Raw genomic sequence first — 25,117 nt, forward strand, 5'->3', positions numbered from 1 at the left:
GATATGTCGATATCGTCTGTCATACTTTTCATCCATCAGAGCTTTCTTGTCCGTCCCACTGATAGAAGAATAATTAGTGAAACATTACGCAGTCCTATGGCTCAACCTGATTTGACCCATTAATAAATCCATAGTCTAAATACCCGTCCAATGACCTGTTTAACCCACCCAATACCCCCATTACCCACACAAATACTAAACTAACACTCATTTCAGTCACTCATATTCGCCACAAAATTCCATGAGAATGGGTTAACTCAGTGAGTGAAGATATATCAGGAAAAGACCCAGTAGATTCATTATTACCAACATCCAAGTAATTCAAGCTAACACACTTGTTCAAATCATCAGTAACTTGCCCAGAAAATGAATTGTTACATAGAGAGAGCTTTTCCAATGAATTAAGTGAACATATTTAATCAAAAGGAACAAATCCAGAAATTATTTGACTCGAAAGCTCGATTTCTTTGACTGACCCATCAAAATTGCAAGTGATCCCAGTGAACTTACAGAGAAGTGGGTTCCCAATTTTTGAATATATTGATGGTGGGGTTTGATAGAGAGGATTTGATGGATAGAAGTGTTTGAAGCTCGTCGGAAAAAACAAGGTGAAGAAAAGGAAGAACGAGAAAATAGAGAAGAAGATAATGGGCGGGATTTTAGGATTTAGGTTAAATGATTGGTCAAATAAAATTGAGCCATAGGATTGCGCCACGTGTCACTGATTATGCCACGTGTCACTGATTATTTTTTCGTTAATGAGGGGGGTAAATGTACATCAATTATTGGACGACAGGGGCTTTGATGGACGAAAAGTATGATGGAGGATATTGATATACCATTTTTGAAAGTTCTAGAGTATATTTGTTCCTTTTTCCTTTTAAAATTATAAAAGGCATAAAGGATAGATATACCCCGAATATCATAAATGGTATGCAAATGTCCTCCATCATATTTTTGGAACATTGGTGTCCTGCCGTCAATAAACTAGAACATATATACCTTTATATTAATGGACAAACACGTGTCATAATCTTATTCATCGATCCGACAATTATCGACGAATAAAATTACGTCATGTCTCCCCTATTTAATTTTCTGTTAGAGTGAAAGACATATATGCTCTAGTTTATGGACGGCAGGGGCACCAATGTCCCAAAAATCTAACATAAGGTATCTCGTACCATTCACGATAGTTCGGGGGGTATATTTAATTTTTTTCCATTCTAAAATATCTCAATTACTTACTCAAATTCAAATTTCAATTTATATTAAATTAAACTACTTATTTTACTAAAAAGAACTACTGCAGTAATTAAAAACAACACTTCTATCCCTAACACATGATAAACTTCACTCTTTTATGCTTCCATGTCCACTTATTAAGTTAATAATATTGTTAGGGAAAACATAACATCACAGTTGGTTGAGCATCCGATCTTTGACCTATTATTGAGGATATGATTTACTCACTCCCTTTTAAAAATTAAAAATAGCACAACTGAACATTGAAAAAAAGTTCATAGATAATAATTTAAATGCCAGTTGACTTTAGTTAGGGTTTGTTCAAAATCAAAATGCAAAAGAAGTTATTGATTTACTGGTAATGGATTATTGATTTAGCGGTTCATGAAATGTGCGAGGGGAAGTGCAGTATATTTTGGAATCCCAGCAACTTGGCTCCATCAACAACAGGCGGAGATAAGAGTATTATAACTTATGAGCAATATAGAATTCAGTAATTACCAATCTACGACAATTATTACTACACTGATGCAGATAGACTCCTCACAATTATGTTTTCATTATCATCATAACTGCAGTAGGACATAACAAAGCAGCTTCAACACATATATGTTACAATAAATAAAGCTCCATCATCGCAAATATTTAACGTAACATTCACGATTATTTAGAATCGTGGCATCCAGCAAATTAGAAGCAGCTGCAGCACTGCTCCAACAAACAGCAACAACAAAGAGTAGCCAAACTGCAACATGGATATGAATTATGATTAGTCAGACAAAACAATCAGACACCAAATGTATGAACCTTGTGCTTAAAGTTCTCATGTTGTCTTCTAGTTAATATCTTTATACTGTCAAAGAAGGGTTTTTTTTTTTCCTGGGTGGTTCGAGAAGGAGGGAAGAGTTGAGGACGAGGATAGAGAAGATAGAAACACTACCGAAGCTAAGTTAATTAAAAAATTAATTTGCTATCCAAGAAGGTATACCAGAGAAAACTCACAGATTCACTGGTTGATGAATGTAAGAAATGGAGTAAATGTTTGCAGCCAGTAATTAAAACCTGACAACATGCTTGTATGCCATCTAATTACCAGTCCAATGATTGATGGTAATCTTATTAAATTAGAGTTTTTTTTCTTGGAAATTTTAATGCTTTATGGAAATATTAAGGTCAGCTATATTAACTCTAAATCTCGGGTGTTTGGAGTGTTGTACTTAGAGCCTGTTTAGATGGACTTAAAAGCTGGTCAAACTTAGGGCCCGTTTGGATGGGCTTAATAAAAGCAGCTTTAAAAAAGTACTTTTGAAAGTGCTGAAACTTATTTTTAAAATAAGCAGTTATGTGTTGGATAAAAGTGCTGAAGTTGCTATGCCAAACGTGAAAAGTTATGTGGGTAATTTGGAGATTGTATAAAAATATTAAGAGCAAAAAGATAAAAATGTGGTCAACTTAAAACAGCTTATAAGCTAAAAAAAAAAAAAGCACCCCTACCCCAGCTTTTAACTTTTGACTTAAAATAAGTTTTTTTTAATTAAAATAAGTTATTTTGAATATTGCCAAACAGCTAAATAAGTCAAAAATCAGCTTTTAAGTCAGTTTGACCAGCTTTTAAGCTGAGCCAAACAGGCTCTTACTTAGAGCTTGTTTGGATGGGCTTAAAAGCTGGTCAAACTGACTTAAAAGTCAGTTTTTGATTTATTAGAGTGTTTGACAAATATCAAAGTAACTTATTTTAAGCCAAAAGCTAAAAGTTAGGTGAGGGGTGTTTTTTTTTAACTTAAAAGTCATTTTATGTTGACTGTGTATATTACCTTTTTACCCTTAATTCTATTATTATTATTATTATTATTATTATTATTATTATTATTATTTTATTTTTTTTATTTTATTATTATTAGTAGTAGTATTAATATTTTTATTATTATTATTATTTATTTTATTATTCTTTATTATTATTATTATTATTATTACTATTATTATATATTATATTATTATTATTACTATTATTATATATTATATTATTATTATTAATAATATTTTATTATCTTATTATTTATTATTATTATTTATTTTATTATTCTTTATTATTATTACTATTATTATATATTATTATATGATTATTATTATTACACTTATTATTATTTTCATATTTTATTATTATTATTATTATTATTATTATTATTATTATTTACTATTATTATATATTATTATTATTATCCAAATTACAAACAAGTTCCAATTCTGATTTCTGCATCTCTTAAAGCTGCTATAAAGCTTTCTACTAAACCTCTTAATGTAAGAAGCTTAAAAGAAACTTGAACCAGGCCAATATGCATAAATCTATAATTTTTTTCCTATAAGGGACAAGATCACTTTCAGATAATAGTCTAAAAGTACGATGATCAGAGTCTACAATAATAGTTTCTTATGTAGTTTTAACAATTTATTTAAATGCCATTTTTTCAAATATACCTATTTGGTATATAACCTTGGACTGTATTCTAAGAATCGTCCATCTATTAAGGAGATAAAGCTGTTGGGGCATGTTATATTCTTCCTTTCTACTGTTTTTAACAGTAGTATGTTATCTTATGATATTCATAATTTTAAGTCCTGAGAGATTAACACCAACTTTTACTACTAACAACCATGACTCTGATACCAAAATTACAAATAAGTTCCAATTCTGATAAAATTACAAACAAGTTCCAAGTTTCAAGGCTGGCGGTAGTCCGCACGGCCATACAAACCTTGGCATTTATAACCAAATACGAAAGGATCGCTTCGATGTAACTATCGGTTCGTTTACGAGTTAGGAAGTCCAATGACAGAAAGATCTTTTAATGGTTCCAACATAGTCCAAACAACGCCTTATTCATAGCTTAACATGGGCCTTAACAGGAACTCCGGACTAAACCAAGATCTTCCATTCTCCAACTACACTATTTCGACCTTAGAAACATCGGAATACCTTAAAAAGATCTTTTATCACAGCTCAGATAGCGATAGAAGATAGCAACTGAAATTTTATTGAAAAATTTACAAGAGTAGAGAGGGAAATACAAAGGATAGATGGCTCTGCCACCTGCCTTAGAAAATGGGAAAAAGAATCCTTATATAGAGAAGGATCTAAGAAAATGCTAAAATTTATGACGTAAGTGCTTACGTTATATTATATTATTGAACCGACAAAGGGTCCCATTACTTTATAAAAGTTTAGAATTATAAAAAAGCTAATTTGTCGTTTTAGTCCATTACAACTCCCTTGCCTTTGGACTTGTTTGTGCTGGAAGATTCATCCACTTGATTTCGGAATTGTTGCAAAAATGTTTCTATGTCCATTTCCTTAGTACTATTCATACTTTGATATTCTCCTGCTAAATAATTGTCTTTGTCTTCGTCGCCATTGGACGTACTTATGGACATATCGTTTGTACCCAAATGTTTTACTAAATCCTTCTTAACTTCTTCCACATATGAAGCAAGGCGTTCAAATTTAGATATTACCCCCTTTTTCATTTGTAATTTTCTGGGTATTTGTTTGAAAGGACTAATTTCTTCCTTTTCTAATATTACCTCAGTCTGGTTTCGACTGACTTCAATTGACACATTGATCGAGTCTATTATTTCTTTGCCATGAAGCTTTCCTTCCGCATCTTTGTGAAACAATTTACACCAGAATTTTCTATGAAATTTCCGTGTTAGACATGGAAGTCCTTATTCATCTGTTTGGACTTCTATTGTCCATCTCATTATCCAGGGGATAGAGAATTCTATAAAGAAGTACATTAATGATATTCCTTTAAAATATACATCTTCTTGCTGTAATTGTATACTTTTGGGTGAGACATCGACCCATTCAACATATAATTTTTTGTAATCTTCATGGAGAACATTTAATGTAAGACCATATAAAGTCCATCAGTTATAAAACCAAGTTGTTATATGTTGATTAAAATTATTAGAACAGATTTTGATAAATCATGAATGCTTTCTATTAGCATCTTCCTATAGTAGAGCTTTATTAAAGCTTTCAACATAATCCCAATAGTTAAATTTAGCAGTAGTCTTTTGTTAAGGGTGGGTGTATTCTCGTTTTCGCATAGTGTTTGTTCCCCATTCTTCCAGGGTGACAATCTTTTTATTGTACTTTTTGAAAAGTTGAAAATTTTATTAGTGTTTGCTGGGTAAAAGTGCTGAAATTCCGCAGACTCCATTGATGAGAGTATAATTTCATAATGCATCCTGTATTTGTAAGTGGGTACAACATATGATGTTGTATCAAAATACCTTGTCATTATTTGTCAAGGATCATCTCTCCATTGTAGATCCCTTGGTTCTAAAGGAATATTATCTCATTTATCTCATTTTTATCATAAATTTTCACATTTTTCGTGGTTTCCTCATTGACTATTGCCGAATATGATGACTGAATTTCTTCTTGAGGTTGTTTGGATTGTATGAAATTCATGAATTCTTTATACATTGGGTGGTTGGTATCGATTCCTGATACTCCAGTGAATATCCATGTAATATTTGCGGCTATTAGCCTTTTATTCTCTTATTAGGCCAAAATATTATTGCTGCTCGTATGTACTGCTCTTCCTCGCCCTCTTCCTCTATTAGAGGAAGAACTTCAGGATGGCCGCATTATTTTGTATAAAAAGTTATTAAATTAAATATTTTCTACTAAGAAAGTAAGGGAGACTATTAGCTGCTTTTTTTTTATAATGTATTTCAAAATCGAATGGGGCTAATAGGGTTTGCCATCTTGCAAATATTTGTTTAGAAATATCGTGTTTGACACCCTTGCTAAAGATGAATTTAGCTGCTTGACAGACAGTTTTTATGATAAATTTTTGATTATATAAATCTCCTTGGAATTTTAAAACACTTTTTACTATAGCTAAAATTTCTTTAGCTACCCTAGCATAGTTTTTCTGACTATTATTCCATTTTCCTGAATAGAATCGTATAAGATATTCTTTCTTTTCAACAGGAGAAATTTACTTTAAAATTTCCCCGTCGCTAATATTAGAGACACTGTCTCCACTATTTTTTCCCATTTGGATTAGCCAAAGTAAAATATGGTAGGTTATTAACCTTTGTTATGATATGCTGAACTGCTTTAGTGTGATTGTCAGTCCAAGCTTTATATGATAGACTCAGAAAAAATTCTAAAGCCTGGACTGACAATCACACTAAAGCAGTTCAGCATATCAAAACAAAGGTTAATAACCTACCATGTCTCACTTTGGCTAATTCAAATTGGGAAAAAATAGTGAAGACAGATGCCTCTGATATTGGCTACGGGGAAATTTTAAAGAAAATTTCTCGTGTTGAAAAGAAAGAATATCTTATAATATCTTATACGATTCTATTCGGGAAAATGTAATACTAGTCAGAAAAACTATGCTACGGTAGCTAAAGAAATTTTAGCTATAGTAAAAAGTGTTTTAAAATTTCAAGAAGATTTATATAACCAAAAATTTATCATAAAGCTGATTGCCAAGCAACTAAATTCATCTTTAGCAAAGATGTCAAACACGATGTTTCTAAACAAATGTTTGCAAGATGGCAAGCCTTATTAGCCCCATTCAATTTTAAAATACATTATAAAAAAGGAGCAGATAATAGTCTCCCTGACTATCTTACTAGGGAATATTTAACTTGATAACTTTTTATACAGGATAATGCGGCCATCCTGAGTTCTTCCTCTAATAGAGAAAGAGGAAGAGGACAAGGAAGAACAATAAATACGAGCAATAATAATATTTTGGCCCAATTAGGAAAACAAAGGCTAATAGCCGCAAATATTAAAGGGACATCCACTGGAGTACCAGGAATAAATACCAACCACCCAATGTATAAAGAATTCATGAATTTCATACAATTCAAACAAGCTCAAGGAGAAACTCAACTATCATATTCGGCGATTCAAACAAGCTCAAGGAGAAACTCAACTATCATATTCGGCGATAGTTAATGAGGAAACCACGTAAAATGTGAAAATTTATGATAAAATTGAGATAGATGAGATAATATTCCTTTTAGAACCAAGGGATCTACAATGGAGAGATGATCCTCGGCAAATAATGACAAGGTATTTTGATACAACATCATATGTTGTACCCACTTACAAATACAGGATGCATTATGAGATTATACTCTCATCAATGGGGTCTGCGGAATTTCAGCACTTTTACCCAGCAAACACTAATAAAATGTTTAACTTTTCAAAAATTATAATAAAAAGATTGTCACCCCGGAAAAATGGGGAATAAGCACTATTCAAAAACGAGAATACACCCACCCTGAACAAAAGACTACTGCTTAATTTAACTATTGGAATTATATTGAAACTTTAATAAAGCTCTACTATATGAAAATGCTAATAGAAAGCATTCATGATTTATCAAAATCTATTCTAATAATTTTAAACAACATATAACAACTTGGTTTTGTAAGTGGTGGACTTTATATAGTCCTACATTAAACATTCTCCCTGAAGATTACAAAAAATTATATGCAGAATGGCTCGATGTCTCACCCAAAATTATACAATTACAGCAAGAAGATGTATATTTCAAAGGAATATCATTAATGTACTTCTTTATAGAATTCTCTATCCCCTGGATAATGAGATGAACAATAGAAGTCCAAACAGATGAACAAGGATTTTCATGTCTAAGACGAAAATTTCATACAAAATTCTGGAGTAAATTGCTTCACAAAGATGCGGAAGGAAAGCTTCATGGCAAAGAAATAATAGACTCAATCAATGTGTCAATTGAAGTCAGTCGAAACCAGATTGAGGTAATATCAGAAAAGGAAGAAATTAGTCCTTTCAAACAAATATCAGAAAATTACAAATGAAAAAGGGAGGTAATATCTAAATTTGAACTCCTTTCGTCATATATGGAAGAAGTTAAGAAAGATTCAGTAAAACATTTGGGTACGGACTTTACAGACGATATGTCCATAACTACGTCTAATGGCTTTGAAGACAAAGACAATTATTTAGCAGGAGAATATCAAAGTATGAATAGTACTGAGAAAATGGACATAGAAACATTTCTGCAATAATTCCAAAATCAAGTGGAAGAATCTTCCAGCACAAACAAGTCCAAAGGCAAGGGAGTTGTAACGGACTAAAACGACAAATTAGTTTTTTTTTTATAATTCTAAACTTTTATAAAGTAATGGGACCCTATGTCGGTTCAATAATGTAATATGACGTAATCACTTACATCATAAATTTTAGCACTTTCTTAGATCCTTCTCTATATAAGGATCCTTTTTCCCATTTTCTAAGGCAGGTGGCAGAGCCATCTATCCTTTGTATTTCCCTCTCTACTCTTGTAAATTTTTCAAATAAAATTTCAGTTGCTATCTTCTATCGCTATCTAAGCTGTGATAAAAGATCTTTTTAAGGTATAGTTCTTATTTTTAATTTTAACTCAAATTATTTATATCATTAGTTTAGCCTAAATGATAGGCTAAGCACCTCCTGACAGATTAATATCAACTCAAACTATTTGCAACATGGTAATTTGGACTGTTCCGATGTTTCTAAGGTCGAAATAGTGTAGTTGGAGAATGGAAAGATCTTGGCTTAGTCCGGAGTTTCTGTTACGGCCGATGTTAAGCCATGAGTAAGGCATTGTTTAGGCTATGTTGGAACCGTAAAAGATCTTTCTATCATCGAACTTTCTAACTCGTAAACGAACCAATAGTTACATCGAAGCGATCATGTCTTATTTGGTTACAAATGCCAAGGTCTGTATGACCGTGCGGACTACCGGCAGCCTTGGAACTGGAACTTGTTTGTAATTTTTGTATATTATTATTATTATTATTATTATTATTATTATTATTATTATTTTCATATTGTTATATTATTTTTATTATTATATATTATTATTATTATTTATATTTAATAATTGTATTAATAATATTTTATTATTATTATTTATTTATTATTATATATTATAATATTATTATTAATATTCTATTATTCTTTATTATTATTATTATATAATTGTTATTATTATATATTATTATTATTATTATTATTATTATTTATAAACAATTTGTGATAATAAAGAAATATGTGAATGATAGCAAAATATAATTACTTATGCATGTAAAATATAAATTAACTTTGTTCCATTTTTTTAAGTATAAAAATCTTAAATTAATTAACTTTTATCTTGTTAACAACTTTAAGGGTATTTCAGACATTTTGATTTAAAAAAGTGTTTACCAGCACTTATTTGCCAAACACATCAACTTTTTTTTTAACTTCAACGCTTTTATCCAAATACATAACTACTGATTTTAAAAATAAGTTCAAGCACTTTCAAAAGTACTTTTAAAAGCTATTTTTTAGCCCATCCAAACGGGTTAAAACTCAGTTTTTGACTTATTAGAGTGCTCGACAATTATCAAAATGACTTGTTTTAAGTCAAAAGCTAAAAACTAGGCGAGGGGTGCTTTTTTTTCAACTTAAAAGTCATTTTACGTTGACCATATATATTACCTTTTACCCTTAATTCTTTGATTATTATTATTATTTATTATTTTATTTTATTTTATTATATTATTATTATTATTTTATTATTATTACTTATTATTATTAGTAGTAGTAGTATTATTAATATTTTATTATTATTATATTGTTATTTATTTTCTTATTCTTTATTATTATCAACAGGATCTGGAGGCTGGCGGTAGTCCGCACGGCCCATCTAGATCTAGTTTAATACACGATCAAGACATACTAAAACGTATTATAATTTTGTTAAATACTTATCCTTAGCCCTTGATTGTATGGTAATCTTTTATCTAAGCATGGAAGGGAATTGATAATTCTCTCATTCTCTCCCAGACTTCTTATCCAGAGAACGCCTAACTTCCTAAATAAAGATTTTATTATGTATTATTTTACATCTTTCTTTGATGATAAAACTCTAATTACCATTCTAAAGGCACTCCCTTTAGAAAAAGATACTCAATAATTAATTCTTGACAAATTGATAATGTCAATTATGCAAGATGACTTTCACTTTTCTATACATGATTATGAAGAAGTTGTTAGTACTTATTTTTTGGACTTTGATGATTATTTTGACTACCACTGATAAGTTTGTTAATATTGCAGCATGGGAGATCCTCCTCGTTAGTCACAAGCACGTGGCAGAGGGGGCAGAAATCGAGAGAGAGGAAGATCGACCTCTCAGTCTTCTCAAAAGTCGTCATACGACTCATCATTTCCAATAATACGATTGGGAAATAAGAGATTAGTTAATTCAAAAATTGATGAAGCATCATCATCAACTATCAATTTAAGGGATATTCCAACAAACAGTCCATTATATGGGCAATTACAAGCATATTTGCAGACAAAAGAGCAAGGTGATACCTATGCTTCTTTGACAAAAGAGCGTGACAAACAAAAATGATCTGAATAAGCAACCACCAAAGAAATCATATTTCTTTTGGAAAACCTTGATATTCAGAGAAGTAATGAACCCTGGAAGATATTCTAAAGGTATCTAATAAATGGGTTATATTTCCCCGGAGAATCTTATAAGACTCGATCATATTACGAGGCTATTCTGGTTCATACAGGAAGTGCGGAATTCCAGCACTTTACTTCAGAACAGGAAAAAGAAGTTTATAACTTCTCTAAACTTATTATTAAACAGATTATATCTGTAGAGGAGTGGGGAATCTCCACCATGCAAGAAAGATAAGTTTAAGTCAACAAAATCAGTATGAACTTGACCTACAGGGATTATATCCAAGCCTTTCATAAAATATTTTATTATAATAATGACAAACATAAGCACACTTGGTTTATTAAAATCAGTGCAAAAGTGTTTGAACAAGATGTTCCAAATTGGTTCATTAACTGGTGGAAATATCATGAACCTTCGGTAAAAATTTTACCAAACAATTATTTAAATCTTTACAAAGAATGGATCAAGGTTTCCCTAACCAATTTATAATTATCAGATCACTTCTGTAATATAGAAAAAATAGATCAAATGTATTTTTTTATTGAATTTTTTATATCATGAATTCATAAATGGATCCCAGAGATAGGGTGTACCCCAGAAGAAAAAATCTCGTCTTTATCGGACTTATTATCACACAATTTTTGGGATAAGCTCAGAAGGCAAGAGCTAAAGACTGGCCAACCTCATGGTCAAGAGCTTGTAGATCAAATACAAGCAAAGATTAAAGAATACAAGAACATACCCCAAAAGAAATTTTCAGCTGAAAATTCTATCAAGCATATTGCTAGAAGTCTCTATTCAAGAAAGAGATAAAGATGAAATGATCAATGAATATCTTGAAGAGGTTAAAAGAAATTTACTACAAAACCTCTCAGAATTTGACAAATCAGATACTTCAATGAAAAGTGGCACTAGCAATGATATTGCAGATGCCCAATCTGACGATCAAGAGCTAAATTTGACAGAAAATGAGCTTGATAAAGTACAAGAGTTTTTGCAGTCCATTAAGGACCAGGAGAACCAGATAAGGATGAAAGGAAAAAGGGAAAAATAAAGTTCAGATTTCCGCCTTATCATGAATAGTAATACACTATTCAAACAGTAAAAATACTGTGTTAGGGAACCAAATAAGAGACCCACTCTTATCTTATAATTTGTATATATAAGAAGCACTCCTCCTCAGATGAGAGGTAGGAGCTCTTCTGTAAAATTCCACAACAGGATCTAGAGGCTTGTGGTAGTCCGCACGACCATCTAGATCTAGTTTAATACACGATTAAGATATACTAAATCGTATTATAATTTTGTTAAATATTTATCTTTAGTCCTTGACTGTATGGTAATCTTTTACCTAAGCTTGGGGACTGGCTAGATTATATACATATCGATGTAGCAGTTCTAACATGGGTTTAGATTGCCCCTTTTCATTCATTCTTAATGGGGACTTACAACACTAATGCTCGCTAAAATTAATAGTACATAACTATACTTCCATCTTAGAACCAAGCCAAAAGTATGATAAGTAGTTAACAAAATTATAATAAGAATTTATTCTGTCTTGACTAAATCCAGATATTTTATAAGAACCCTATAAAGAAATCATGCAGCTGGCATAGATATGAAAGGTATTTAGCCGGACATAGCCACGACGACAATAAAAATAAAGGAAATAGAATAATAAAAAGCAATTTTAAATTACCTAATAAGATTTCACTAGAGCTTGAATTATTATTTCTTCACAACAGAATATTTTACAAGAGAGAAGAGAAAAGAGAGAGAATAAGAATTTTACGGAAGAGCTCCTATCTCTCATCTATGATGAAGTGCTTCTTATATAGACAAATTATAAGATAAGAGTGGGTCCCTTATCTAGTTCCCTTACACAGTATTTTTACTGTTTGAATACTGTATTACTATTCATGATAAGGCGGAAATCTAAAATTTATTTTTTCCTTTTTCCTTTCATCCTTATCTGGTTCTCCTGGTCCTTAATGGACTGCAAAAACTCTTGTACTTTATCAAGCTCATTTTTTGTCAAATTTAGCTCTTGATCATCAGATTGGGCATCTGCAATATCATTGCTAGTGCCACTTTTCATCGAAGTATCTGATTTGTCAAATTCTGAGAGGTTTTGTAGTAAATTTCTTTTAACCTCTTCAAGATATTCATTGATCATTTCATCTTTATCTCTTTCTTGAATAGAAATTCTTCTAGCAATATGCTTGATAGAATTTTCAGCTGAAAACTTCTTTTGGGGTATGTTCTTGTATTCTTTAATCTTTGCTTGTATTTGATCTACAAGCTCTTGACCATGAGGTTGGCCAGTCTTTGGATCTTGCCTTGTGAGCTTATCCCAAAAATTGTGTGATAATAAGTTCGATAAAGACAAGAGATTTTTTCTTCTGGGGTACACCCTATCTCATGGATCCATTTATGGATCCATTGTATAGAAAATTCAATAAAAAAGTACATTTTATCTATTTTTTCTATATTAAATATGTGATCTGATAATTATAAATTGGTTAGAAAAGGGGAAACCTTGACCCATTTTTTGTAAAAATTTAAATAATTGTTTTGTAAAACTTTTATCGAAGATCCATGGTATTTCCATCAGTTAATGAACTAATATGGAACAGCTTGTTCAAAAACTTTTGCACAAATTTTAATAAACCAAGTGTACTTATGTTTGTCATTATTATAATAAAATATTTTATGAAAGACTTGGATATAATCCCAGTAGGTCAAGTTCATAGTGTTTTTGTTGACATAAACTTGTCCTTCTTGCATGGTGGAGATTCCCCACTCCTCTACAGATATAATCTTTTTAATAATAAATTTAGAGAAGTTATAAACTTCCTTTTCCTGTTCTGAAGTAAAGTGTTGGAATTCCGCACTTCCTGTATGAACCAGAATAGCCTCATAATATGATCGAGTCTTATAAGATTCTCCGGAAAAATATAACCCCTTTATTAGATACCTTTGGAATATCTTCGAGGGTTCATTACTTATTTGAATACCAGAGTTTTCCAAAAGAAACATGATTTCTTTGGTGGTTGCTTATTCAGAGCATTTTTGTTTGTCACCCTCTTTGTCAAAGAAGCATAGGTATCACCTTGCTCTTTTGTCTGCAAATATGCTTATAATTGCCTATATAATGGACTGTTTGTTGAAATATCCCTTAAATTGATAGTTAATAATGAAGATGATGCTTCATCAATTTTTGAATTAACTAATCTCTTATTTCCCAATTGTATTATTGGAAATGATGAGTCGTATGACGACTTTTGAGAAGACTGAGAGGTCGATCTTCCTCTCTCTCGATTTCTGCCCCCTCTGCCACGTGCTTGTGACTAACGAGGAGGATCTCCCATGCTGCAATATTAACAAACTTATCAGTGGTAGTCAAAATCATCATCAAAGTCCAAATAATAAGGAATAACAACTTCTTTATAATCATGTAAAGAAAAGTGGAAGTCATCTTGCATAATTGACATAATCAATTTGTCAAGAATCAAGTCTTGAGTATCTTTTTCTAAAGGGAGTGCCTTTAGAATGGTAATTAGAGTTTTATCATCAAAGAAAGATGTAAAATAAGACATAATAAAATCTTTGTTTAGGAAGTTAGTATTCTCTGGATACGAAGTCTGGGAGAGAATTATCAATTTCCTTTTTATATTGGATTTCGAAATCAAAAGGGGCTACTTGGGTCTGCCATCTAGCAAACATCAGATTTGAAGCATCATGTTTGAAATCTTTATCAAACATATATTTAACAGATTGAGCATCTATTCTAATCAAAAAGTTTTGATTGTAAAGATTATCTTGAAATTTCAAAACGCATTTTACAATACAAAGCATTTCATGTACTATAGTCGCATATTTGCGCTGAGCTTTAGTCCATTTACCTGAATGAAAACGAACAAGATATTCATGTTTATCATGAGGGTTAACTTTTTTAAGTATTCCTCCATAACCAATATTTGAAGCATCAGTTTCAATAATTTTGATCCATACTGGGTTAGCAAGAGTTAAACAAGTAAGGTTTTAATTTTTTGTTTAATACTTCTGACAAGCGTAGTAAGATTATCATTCCAATGTAATTTATTACCCTTTTTTAATCTATCTGTCAAAGGAGCTAGATCTTTAGAAAGATTTTTATAAAAAGGGAAAATGTAATTTAAACTTTCCAAAAATCTTTGTAACACAGTCCTGTCTGTTATAATATCAGAAATTTTTGACGCAAAATCAAAAGATCTTTGAATTGGAGTAATTTTTCCTTGACAAATTTGCTGCCCCAAAAATCTGACATCAGTTTGAAATAAACTCATTTTAGCATTAGAAATAACTAAGCCATTTTGAATAACAATCTTTTTGAAAACATCAAGATGTTTGATATGAGATTCTAGAGTTTTAGAATAAACGAGGATATCATCTATATAAACAATGATATAATCCATATATGGATTAAAAATATCATTCATAATTTTTTTGAAATTCTGATGGAGCATTTTTTAAATCAAATGGCATAACGTTCCATTCATACTGGCCAAAAGGAACATTAAAAGCAGTTATATAAGTGTGTTCCTTAAAGATTTGGATTAGCCAATATCGTGATTTTAAATCAAATTTTGAAAATATATTAGCATCATATAATCTTTATAAAAGATCTTTTTATTTGGAATAGGATACCTAATCCATTTTAAATTTTTATTTAAAGGTTTACAATTAATGACTAACCTGGGGACACCACGTTCTTTTTCTGCAGCTTTATTAAAATAAAACGTCGTACACGACCAGGGAGATTTAGAAGGTTTTATCAATCCTTTTGCAATAAATTATCAATTTCTTTTTTACAGAACTCCACTAATTCTTCATTCATTTGGCAGGGGCGAGACTTAGTGGGATATTACTTTTGCAGAAACAATCTTCATAAGGCAAAGTTACAATATGTTTTTCTTGTTCCAAAAAGCACTTGGATGATCTGCGCAAATATCAGCAGCCATTTGTCCAGCAATTAACTTTAATTTTTCCTGTACTTTAGCTGGCTGGAGAGTTTCTATGATATTCATGATATTAATTTCCATTTGTAAAGAATTAATGTGTTTCTGTTTTAAATGGATCAACGTATTAATATCTATAGTGATAGGTTCAGTTATAAACTCAAAATGAATGATATTACCATTAAAGGTAGTTGTAAATCCTTTTGCATCTAATTTTGAGAAAGGATAAATAGCATTTATAAAAGGGGTTCCAAGTATAATCGGAGGGTGCAACTGATTTTTTACTAAAAAGAAAAAATGAGGGATGCAAACCTTGCTCTGGCATATGCAAGTATTGGAAAATTTATACTTTATAACTAAAGCATGATTAGAAGCAGATTTAACAACATGAGTAGTTTTTTCGAAAAATCTTGAAGGAATTAATCCTTTCTGAATACAGCTAACATCTGCTCCACTATCAATCATAGCAGTAATAGTAATTTTAAAATCATTATTGATTAAAATGGTACATTTAATGTACCAGCGATGAGCAGTAACAATTTGCATCATTCCAAGGAAACTAATAGGTTTTGAATTAATAAGAAGAAGAGGCTCTTCATCTTTTTCCTCAATCTCCTTTCTTTTTTTAATTAAATTAGTTTGAGAAATATCATTCTCACTGTTTTGTAATTGAGAAATCCTGTGATTATGAATCAATTAGTTTTGTTTAAGAGATTTAATCTCTTTTTTCAAAGTTTCGACTTCATATTTTGAATCATCAAGAAAAGTATCTCTAGTTTTAACAATATCGTGGCCTTTTCTTTTTTCAAGACGAGAAAAAACTTCTTGTAAAGAATAAGGGCTAAGATTATAATTTTAAATTTCACTCTTCTTGGGTTTTTCAAAAGATTTTGAAGAAGAGACTTGAGAAGAAGTCATTTCTAAAATTTTGTTTCTGAGATTTTCATCAGAAACTTCTCTTAATAGTTCTATCACATTATCAGAAGAGATCATATTAAAATTTAAATCTTCAAATTTAGATTGGATCTTATCCAAATTTGAATCCTCAAATTGAGACTGGAGCTTATAGAATTCATCTTGTCCACACGTACAAGTATTACCTGTACAATTAACACATTGATTAGAATGATCAGATTTGTTACTATTATTATCTGAACTAGACTGATAAGAATCTGATTCTGATTCCGATTCATACAATAACTCATAAATTTTTTCATGAGTGGCTTCATCCAGTTCTGAAGCTTTAAGTTTTTCCACCTTACAATTTGGAGCAATGTGTCCATACTTTCCACATTTTCAACATTTAATGTCTTTCAGATCTCTTTTAGAGAAATTTTTGGCAAATCTAGTCGCCTGGCGATGAGCTGTTTTAGCTTCCTTCTTTTCCTTATATCGTTTTGAACGATGACGTCTTTTGTAGGATCTCTTTTTATCAATCTCTTCATGAGATTTCTTCTTTCTATTAGGGTGAGAAGGTCCTTCAATACCGAATTGTGCACAAAAGTCTCCTAATTGATATCTTTTTTACATTTGGTTCCTTTTGATTTGCTGAGCTAGCTTTAGCTCATTGCACATATTTAATTCTTCTTGTGTGCAAGTGCCTATTAGCTTTCCATAAGTGTAGTTATCATAGGGAATATCAGTAAGATCTCCTCTTAGGGTTTTCTTAACCCTTTCCACAAATAAAGGAGGAAGTCGGTCTATAAATCTGGCTTTCCAATAACTTATTTTACTTTTCGGTAAATGCATGACTTTGTTTAGGAAAGTATCTTATACCATCTGAGTTCTCCTAAGTGTCTACACTTTTAAGATCATTTAGAAGAGTTCTAATAGTTTCATTCTGATTGGAAAATCTTCCATTAAAATGTTCCAAAATTGTGAGGACTAGGGTATAAATCGCATCCTCAATTTTTTGACTGGTTATTTATTCTGCTGGCTTTCCTTCTTCGCCAGTAACTATTTCCCTTTTTATCTCCTCTTTATATGCATTTGTAATAGCATACCTTTCTTCGGGAGATAGAAAATTGTCCCACCATCCTCGAAGTTGACCTGTAAATCCTGAAATAATCATCTTACAGGTAGCATGGTCAGAATTATTATTAGTATGCCTACAAATAGACGAATACATCAACATTCGATGTACCATAATGAAAACTTGTAGATTTGTCAAAGCATCTAGATTCCATTCATAAACCTCGTTTCCACTATATGACGTGTTAGTTTGATTCCACTCTCTTTCCTCTATCAAGACATCTTGAGGAGTTGGACGAGGGTAGTAGTAAGTCATCATAGATGGAATAGTAGCATAGACACCTTTACCAACAATTTTTTGTTGATTACGATAATCATATTTAAACCTTCTAGAATTAATCTCAAAAGTTTGTAAATTATTATTTTCAGAAAATTGCCCTTCAATTTTATTAATATTAATATCTAAAAAATCATTTGTAAGATCAAGAGGTTTAGTACTTAAACCAGAAAGTTTCTTATCAATAAGACTTTCTAAATCACTGCAAGATTTTTTTCCTTAAAATCAATAGTATCAATGGGACGCTGAATATGCGTAGGTACATTTAAAGGAGTTTTAGAAGTAGAAGCAATATTTTCTTGTGGATTCTTTTGAAAATCCTTTACCAAAATAATTAATTCATCTAATTTTTTGTCTAAAGAACTAATATGTTTTCCTAAAATTTTAACGTATAAACTCAAATAATTATTTTGAACAATTAAATTATTAATTTCATTAATGATTATTTGGGCAACATCAGTTTGAATAAATTTTTGAAAAGCTGGAAAAGTTAACCCAGTATTATTAGGTAATATAAACGGAGATTGGGGAGGATAGATGACTTCAGTAATAGAACCATCACTTTCTTTAAAAGTTCTTTCAATATCTTTGATATATAACGACAAATAAGTTGTTATAAACCAGGGGACAAAATAAATAATTTTATTATGTAAAACACAAGTTTCATAAAAATCTAGCGATAGATTATTTAAATCATTTTTGACTATAAGCCTCAAAAAACCAAGTTCTAAACTTGTTCCGTTTTTTATTTTGAAATACATTTTGGATATGTCTTCTAGCCAGGGATACTGGACTAAAATCAATTTTGTGACTCATTATAATTCACACACTGTTTAGATCTGACGTCTTATTAACGTCAAAGTCCATCTCAGATGGAGTTGGTTCTAATTCAGACAACTTATTTGTCGCCTGCACAATATTAATTTTGGGGTCAATTCTTACCCTTTCAACTAATCTGTCACTCACAGTATCACTTAGAGTGTGCAAAGATAAAGGTCTACTTCTAGCTGATCCGTAAATAGGAACATCAAGATTAATAGAAGAAATATGTTGTATATCCAGCAAATCTCTACAACTAAAAAATGATCTCCTATTATAAACATGAGGTTTATCATTAAACTCAATGTAAATCTTTCCATCAGGATTTTGAGTAATATGAAAATATTCACTTATTTTAAAAATAAGTTTGAACACTTTCAAAAGTATTTTTTAAAAATTAATTTTTTTAAGCCCATCCAAACGGGCTCTTAGCATGTCGATTGACTACAAGTCTAATTCTAACGCTTTACGTCGTCGGTGGTGAGATGCGTGAGAATAAGGTTGTGAATGGTGATGGTATAAAAGAATTGATATATGAAGATGTTTGCAATGTTAAATCGGAGTTAGAGGCCAAAGGGAGTCTTAAAACAAAAGTGCAAGTTAACGGTTTCGTGGTGGCAGAGTATTTCAAATGAATATGTACATAGTCTTTACTTTGAATGATCGTATCTCCCAATCTAAATCAAGTTAGACGGCCTACTACCTATCAAATGAAGGTTTTTGAGTCTAGTTTCACACGAATTAAACCGTTCGTCAATCAAATGTCGGAGTACAAAGTTGTGAGTTTACTAATACAAACTGTTGAGGCAGAAAAAGACCTCGCGGATCAAGGTTTAGGGCGAGGGCCCTGCTTCCTAGGGATGTAGCCCCGTGAGGCCAAGGACTATATGGGTGGGGTTTTTGTTATAGAAAACAAGACTTGGCAACAACCCCATTTTGTTTCATTAACAGTTAGGAGCTCGTTCTCTCTCTAAATTTCCTCCTTCTAGCATCAAGAAGCTAAGGTCAACTTATCCCCACTATAATTCATTCGTATTTCTAGATAGAGTCACAACTCACATCGTATAGGTTCTGAATTGTTGCGAATTATAGGATTTCAACCTAGAGAAGAGGCATATACTGGAGTATTCTCATTCACTAGCCCATTGAGGCTCATTTGTTGGTCATTGATATTTATTTGTTGATCCAGCGAGACTTATTTGTAGCCACCGAGGCTTGTTCGTTGGCAGTAGAGGATCATTTGTTGGTCACTGAGGCTTATTGGTTGATCCAACGAGACTTATTTGTAGCCACCGAGGCTTATTTGTTAGTCACTGAGGCTTATTGGTTGATCCAACGAGACTTATTTGTAGCCACCGAGGCTTATTTGCTGGTAAGTTAAGACTTACTTGTTAGTCTATAAAAGACTTATTTGTAGCCATTGTGGCTTATTTGCTGATAAGTTAAGACTTACTTGTTAGTCTATAAAAGATATTTGTAGCCACCGAGGCTTATTTGCTGGTAAGTTATGATTTGCAGAAAAGAGACATGTATGACGTATAAGTTGTACCTATAGATGTCACGTAGGATGTGATGGGATGCACCTAGAGAAGTAGAACTAAATGTTGTTTCACGATACTCAGTTTATAAATTACCTTCGGGTTCTATCTTTATTACTGTCATTACGTTTTGTGTCTTCCTAGTAGAAATTCTATTCTCACTGGATATGTTATCTACCTTACATACTCAGCACATTATTTCGTACCGACATCGTATTACCGGGGACCGTGATTCATGCCACAGCTCCAGATTCATAGGTTGACAGAGCCCGTTAGCAGATTCAGACTATCATTTGTAGATTGGTGACCTCCATTTCTTCCAAGGATAGCCGAGTCCAGTATATTGATTTTGTATGGATATTAAGGTTTATGGGTAGGTTAGGGACTTGTCCTGACCACAGTAGCGATTGATAGCCTCTTACACAATTTTTTGTAGACAAGTGACACTTGTTTGTCAGTTGATAGCAGTTGTCTAGTGGAGGATATATGTGTGTATATGCCGTAGAATTTATGGTTCAGATGATAATCTCTATCCTCCAATTATTTCCCTATTTGTCGATTAAGAGACTTACGGGTTGGTTCACTCGGTCAGGTATGACATTAGGTGCCAATCTCGCCTTCAAGGTTTGAGGAGTTACATTAACCCAACACTCATCACTATGAAGTAGAATGTTTTCCGGCATACCATCTATGGTTAGTTCTTCCAAAGTACCATCCCTTTATTTCAAATCACCACATCAAAATTCCTCAAGACATTTTATTGCTTTCTGATATTGTATTAAAAATCTTCTGCATAGTTACCAAAAGAAAAATTGTTCATTTTTTACCAGTTCAATGAAAACTGCATTCATCTCCAAGATTTTCAATACGTTCTTTTCTCTCTCTTTTACTGCCAAAAGGGTGAACCATCCTGACTATGGTTGGTAATGAAGTTAATGCATTGTACATATGTTAATGTAGGATTGTTAGTCGACCTAAAATTTTTATCAAGATCCCACATTTCATCCAAAAACATAAGTGCACAGCCTATCACAACTTTTTTCTCTAAATTCAGAGTCAATACGAGTAATGTCACACCAGATTACCGTCTCATACTACCTACTGGATTATTGCTCGTGAACTGTAGAAGAGCACATTATAACACAATAGTTGATTTAACATGTTAAGAGGGAAGTAATTGTAAGCCTCTCGACAAGGGCAGACCCACATAGAGTCCGCTCGAGTACCCATTAATCTCGTCTCGGAATATATATATGTGTAGAAATTAAAAGACATTTGTATAAAATTAACATAGAGCATCCCATGAACAGATGATCTAACTGGTTCATTGGCTCTTGGTGGGTGCGTTAAGACCCTTTTAGTGTTGCTGAACTTGAATTTTTAATTTTTGACTCCGCCACTTAAAAAAACACCCACATCCTTAAAATTTTAGATTAACCACTTCCAAAAAGTCAATTCTCTTGGAAAAAACTCCTATTTCAGGTGTACTGTGAAAGAAAGAAGATCATTTGTTTTATCTTTGGTCTCACTTGTCCCAAAAAATCTATTTTTGGAAACTTGACGGACAAAAAAAGGCCTATTTTAGGGGAAGTGATTACAAAAAGATGTGGAATTGCCAGAAGCTGTACAAATTTTTTTTAAAAAAACAAATGATGAATGGTAGAATCTTGAAAATTGAGTTGCACATCGAGGAGAGTAGAGAGAACGAAAGACGTACCAGCCTTTTAAAAAGGAACAGCAGCCACTGCTATGATGATCAGGCTGCTGATCATGGTGGATGTAATCAGGAGGCGGATATTGATCGTTAAAATATCCCTGATAACTGGGAGGTCCTGGTGGTGGCGGCGGTGGTGGTGCTTCACCGTAGTACCCAAAAGGTTCTGGCTGTCCTGGAGGAGGATATCCTTCTGGCCCTGGTGGTGGTGGAGCATAACCTAACAATCAAGTTAAACAAAACAAAATTTAGTAAAAAATAGAAACTAATTTGGATATAAAATCAGTGTCTTAATTAATTGAACTTGCCTGGTGGAGGATAGGGACCTTCATGAACATGCTGGTAACTCATTGTTTTTGCTTGGGACTGCTACCACTAATGAATTGATGATGAGATTTTAAAGGAGGAAGATTTGGTGTGTGCCTTTAAACTTAGCAGCTAAGGAAAATTTTTCGTATAGGTCACGTTTAACACCTATCCAAATATTATTGTATTCCTCCGTCAATTTTTATGTAATTTACTTTGATTTATCATCTGTCTTATTAAATAATAATTTAATTTTAAGAAAATAATTTATAATTATACAAATTTTTATTTTTTATTATAAATTATAAATAAAAAAATCAAATCTTTCTTAACAATCAAACTAATTAAAAATAAAATGAGAAATTATAAATATTTTTTTTTAAAATTCATTCTTTCTTAACGAATTAAACTAATTAAAAATAAAGTGAGAAGGAAAGAGTATATTTATTATTTTATGTACTGTCATGTCTATTATGACACCTACTACTTTAACCACTAGCAATATAACACCAAGTAACGATTCACGTGTTGTACTAAAGATGACGCTCTTGCTACTTATTTGTCATTTTCTTTTCTTACCCAATCTATATGCTTCACCTACCATTTTTCTTAACTAAAGCCGCTTGTTGGCAGTTACATGATTTCATTGTTTGGGTCTATTTATTAACATAAATACAGGAAATTATTGATATTAGAATAAAGTTGTACATAATTTATTTTTGGTAAAATTATGTATTATCTATTAATGTTCTAACTAAAATTTAAAGTGTAAACATTTTATTATTAAAAAGTACAGTAAATAATGCGAAAGATGTATTAAACAACAATTAATTTTGTAACATCACACAAATTTGAAACAATTAAATATAAGCTAAGAAATTAAAAATATTCATTTTTGGAAATGAAGGGGAAAATCTAGAAATTTGTCTAAGTTAAGAAAATGAGTTTTGGTCATTTTCAATCGATCATAATTTCTAGCTTAGGATGAGTTAGAGATATTTCATGATATGGTTGGAAATTTGTTGGAGAGATCTTTCCAACGCAGTCGAGTTTGCAGATTTTCGATATCGTGTGACGGATTTAAGGAAGGGCAAACTATTCTTTTCACCAATTAATTTCCTATTTCATTTTTAGGGGTTTATTGGGGTAAAAATTAAGTTTAGGTCAGTTTTAGAAAATCAAAATCACGCTTAGGACTTGGAGAAGAGAGAAAAGACGAAGGAAAGAGAGAAAAGTCAAGAATTCGCCAAGAACGTCAAGATTTGCTAGTGAATTTCATCGGGGGTGATCACTATCAAGGTATGTGAGATCTTTTCGTGTTGGGTTAGTTCACCCACGCACCAACTTGTTTAAATTCCGCGATAATGAGTTGGTTATATGATAAAAAGTGAAGTTCTTGAAGAACATTGTTGAATTCTTGTTAGCTGAGTTGTTGCATGCCTAGGGTTGGTTTGCTTCGTGTTTCCGAGTTGTTTTTTGAGTCAAATCTATTGGGTATTGAGGGTACTAATGATCCTAAGTGTTTGGGGAAAGAACCATGGAAGTTTAGAGGGTTTAGAGATGAAAATCGAAGGAGAAAAGTTGAGAACGTCTGTCCGTAGGGCCTTGGGGAGCCGCGCCATCCAGAGCATCCCATCTTGACCTCTAAAGTTTGGGGCCAAGTGCCCCACGCCTCTCAAACCGCCAAGGACGCCAGTTCACCCAATTCATCCCCACTCTTTCCTACTAGTTCCTAAGTGATGTACCCATGTTTCTTAGTTGATTCCAACATTCTAAGGTACATCTAAACATCATGAAATCATCCATAAACATGAGATCATGAATGTTGAACCCATAATCCAATTCAAGGAAGGTTAAGATCAATGTCAAAGAAGTTAATGGTCAAGTCTAGAAGTTAAGAAGTAAGTTAAAGCAAAGTTCTTAAGAGTTCTCAAGGGTCTTTAACAATGTTTTAGCTTTGTTTTAAGACTCATGTTTCAAGTTAAGTAAATAGTAAATAGTAAAATTGAAGTTCATTTATTCAAAAATATATGGGAACTAAGTATTCTCAAAGAGAATTAAAATGTTTTCACATTTAATTAAGAAAGGAAACTGAGATTTTCAAAGAGCCTTCAGGCTAGTTTTCAGAAAAAAGAGTAATAGCTATATAAAATGAAGCAAGCAGGGAAACTAAGATTTTCAAGATAGCCTCTAAGCATGTCTAATCTCAAATTACAGAACAAGTATGTATGTATTAAAAACATAAGAGTCAGTATATTTTGGGAGTAGTACTGAGCACCGAACTGAGGACAAGCATGAGTTCAGATAACTCACATCTCCATGAAACCACGTAGTCACCATGGGTAGAACCCTCTTCGCAGTAGTCTAGCGGATCCATTAGGTTATTCAGGTCTTATACCTTTGGCCAGATATAGGATGTGCTGGCAGCGTGAAGTAGATCTATGTATCATCACTATATCTCTTAAGTGATGATTGTCGGTTAGAGAAACTCCCACAAAAGCTAAATGTATTTATATATATACATCAGTTTATTTGTATTTTTATATACATCTTAGAGTTAATTGTATCCTTGTATACATTCAAAGTTTACAATATGTTTTCAAACAATTTTTCTTTATATTGCACTTGCTTTTAAATGGATTTATATTGAAATAAGTTGG

At 31.9% G+C, this 25,117-nt stretch overlaps 1 protein-coding gene across 4 annotated transcripts; it reads right to left on the bottom strand.

Annotated features, from left to right (window-relative positions):
• Positions 1-1,676: 1,676 nt before the first annotated feature.
• Positions 1,677-22,622, bottom strand: LOC107018724 (cysteine-rich and transmembrane domain-containing protein WIH1-like). Of its 4 annotated transcripts, none has more exons than XM_015219281.2 (4): positions 22,460-22,622; positions 22,155-22,371; positions 17,776-17,830; positions 1,677-1,990 (listed from the first exon to the last, which is right to left on the bottom strand). In XM_015219281.2, exons 1-4 carry the CDS (start codon positions 22,500-22,502, stop codon positions 1,913-1,915), a joined length of 393 nt encoding a protein of 130 aa, XP_015074767.1. In that variant the 5' UTR covers positions 22,503-22,622; the 3' UTR covers positions 1,677-1,912. The 4 variants fall into 4 exon arrangements, with proteins under 4 accessions (XP_015074767.1, XP_015074768.1, XP_015074769.1 ...); XM_015219282.2 differs by having other exon boundaries at positions 17,776-17,821; positions 22,460-22,621; XM_015219283.2 differs by lacking the exon at positions 17,776-17,830 and having other exon boundaries at positions 22,460-22,612.
• Positions 22,623-25,117: the final 2,495 nt, after the last annotated feature.

Source organism: Solanum pennellii, chromosome 5 (assembly GCF_001406875.1).
Source record: "Solanum pennellii chromosome 5, SPENNV200".
NCBI classification, from domain to species: Eukaryota; Viridiplantae; Streptophyta; class Magnoliopsida; order Solanales; family Solanaceae; genus Solanum; species Solanum pennellii.